General features: G+C 43.4%; 1 protein-coding gene across 1 annotated transcript in view; it reads left to right on the forward strand.

Moving 5' to 3' along the window:
- Nucleotides 1–722: 722 nt before the first annotated feature.
- Nucleotides 723–1,830, forward strand: part of PHALS_12340 (hypothetical protein PHYSODRAFT_330091) — a gene marked incomplete at both ends in the record, with an annotated part of 2,107 nt that continues 999 nt past the window's right edge. The window contains 3 exons of the mRNA XM_024727868.1: nucleotides 723–1,395; nucleotides 1,461–1,573; nucleotides 1,735–1,830. The exon at nucleotides 1,735–1,830 is cut by the window's right edge and continues 999 nt beyond it. Coding sequence (XP_024578402.1) covers nucleotides 723–1,395; nucleotides 1,461–1,573; nucleotides 1,735–1,830 — 882 coding nt within the window. The remainder of the gene's footprint in view (nucleotides 1,396–1,460; nucleotides 1,574–1,734) is intronic.

The following is a 1,830-nucleotide window of genomic DNA, read 5'->3' on the forward strand; positions in this document are numbered from 1 at the left end:
CGGAAATTCCAGGAGTCAATCTTGGCAAGACCTACAAGATGTTCGATGTGGAGAGTTGGATCGAAGAGAGAAAATATGCCAGCTTTTTTTACGTTTACCGCAGTCTTGGTTTTGGTAAGCAAAGGTCTGATTATGGTAAGCTGAAACAGTAGCTTGACCAGGTACCAGTCTCCGGCTTTATCCTTGGTCGATACAATATTAACTTGATTAAGAAGGATTTGCTTGCCGTAACTGGTATTGACAACATCGAATCCGTCATCAAGAACCCCAGCTTTATGTGCATTACTACATCGGACATGAATATGCTTGATTTAACTAACTATGTACCAGCTGGTACCAGCTACGACAAGTATCTTACAACATTTCTCGGTGGCTGCAAATGCGATGACAAAATTAGATGTGTCTGTGGTCTTGGTAAGGGTCTTTCCCTTACGAGTACATCACCGCGTTTAATGCATCAAAACCAGACGACTATCCTGCCTATATCAGCTTTTGATAGCAAGCATCGTGGAACAAGCATAACCAGCGACGACTACGAACGAGTGGATTTCGTGTGGGATTACTACGAGATGAAATCGATTAAAAACCTACTGATCTGGTACAATATTCTCGACGTAGTCCCTTTCACCAAAGCGTTCAAGGCTTAGCTAGAGCTATTTAAGCGCTTCGATCTAAATGTGGTCGCGGATGGAGTGTCTCTATCTGGTCTTTCAGAGAAGGTCATGTATCAGACCTGCTTCAATAATCTCCAATATCCGGATAAGAAACCTGCTAACGCATCCCAATTTTTAGCTCAGCGCATGACTGGCTACGAAAGTCAGGATGCTAAGGCAAATCGAAATTTCGGTATGACACTCGAGCACGTGAAGACATTGCTGCAAAAGCAAAAGTATCTGTGTGGTCTATGCTACTGTCAGCTGACTGCTGATACCGCTTCAGCGGATCGTTGCAACAATAATGTTGGCCACATCGACGGTAATAACTTGCTCAGCTGCGTTAAGTGCAACACCGCTCGAAAAGACATGGCGCTTAAGAGGTTTCGGTATAAGAAGTTGCTTGAGTTCAACTCGGATAGACTGGTCTACTCGATCGACAAGGAGGAGAAGGAAGTCTACTCTCAGATGAAGGCCAACATTGCTGGAGGTCCATCTATTGTCTTCAATCGCTACGCTAAGCGTAATGAGACGAAGATTCGCGGTGGTAAGGTCTGTAAGAAAATTAGAGGGTACAACACTAACGCTCTATATCTATGGGCCCTGGGTAATGAGATGCCATGCGGTCGATTGACTACGGTTGAAGCGTATGATTGTATCATCGATGTCATCAAAGCAGACAAGGTATTCGGCTTTCTTGAGTGTGATATTCGAATACCAGAACACCTTAAACAGTACTTTGGTGAGATGACTCCAATTTTCAAGAATGTACTGATCGACTGTACGTATGAGAGCGTCATTAGTAAGGCATATTCGATCACAATGAGGCGCGCAAGCAAAGGCGAGCCAAAACAGCTCGCAAGTTGATTGGTAGCTACTTTTGTGAAAAGATTCTCATCTACACTCCTTTATTTCAAGTGGTACTTTTCTCATGGTATGGAGATAAGGAAGACTTACTGCTTTGTCAAGGCCAGCTCTCACAAGGCTTTTGCCCTGTTTATGGAGACTGAATCAAATATTTGACGAGAGAGTGATGTTGATAAGTCGAAGGCGGTTATTGCTGAGATGATGATACTGGTAGGCAACAATGCTTTTTGGTCGATCTAAAATGGACATGAACAAGCACAAAGAGGTTAAGTATGAGTCGAGCGACAAAGCTATTAAGAACAAGATCGAA

Source organism: Plasmopara halstedii, assembly GCF_900000015.1.
Source record: "Plasmopara halstedii genome assembly, contig: Scaffold_614, whole genome shotgun sequence".
NCBI classification, from domain to species: Eukaryota; Oomycota; class Peronosporomycetes; order Peronosporales; family Peronosporaceae; genus Plasmopara; species Plasmopara halstedii.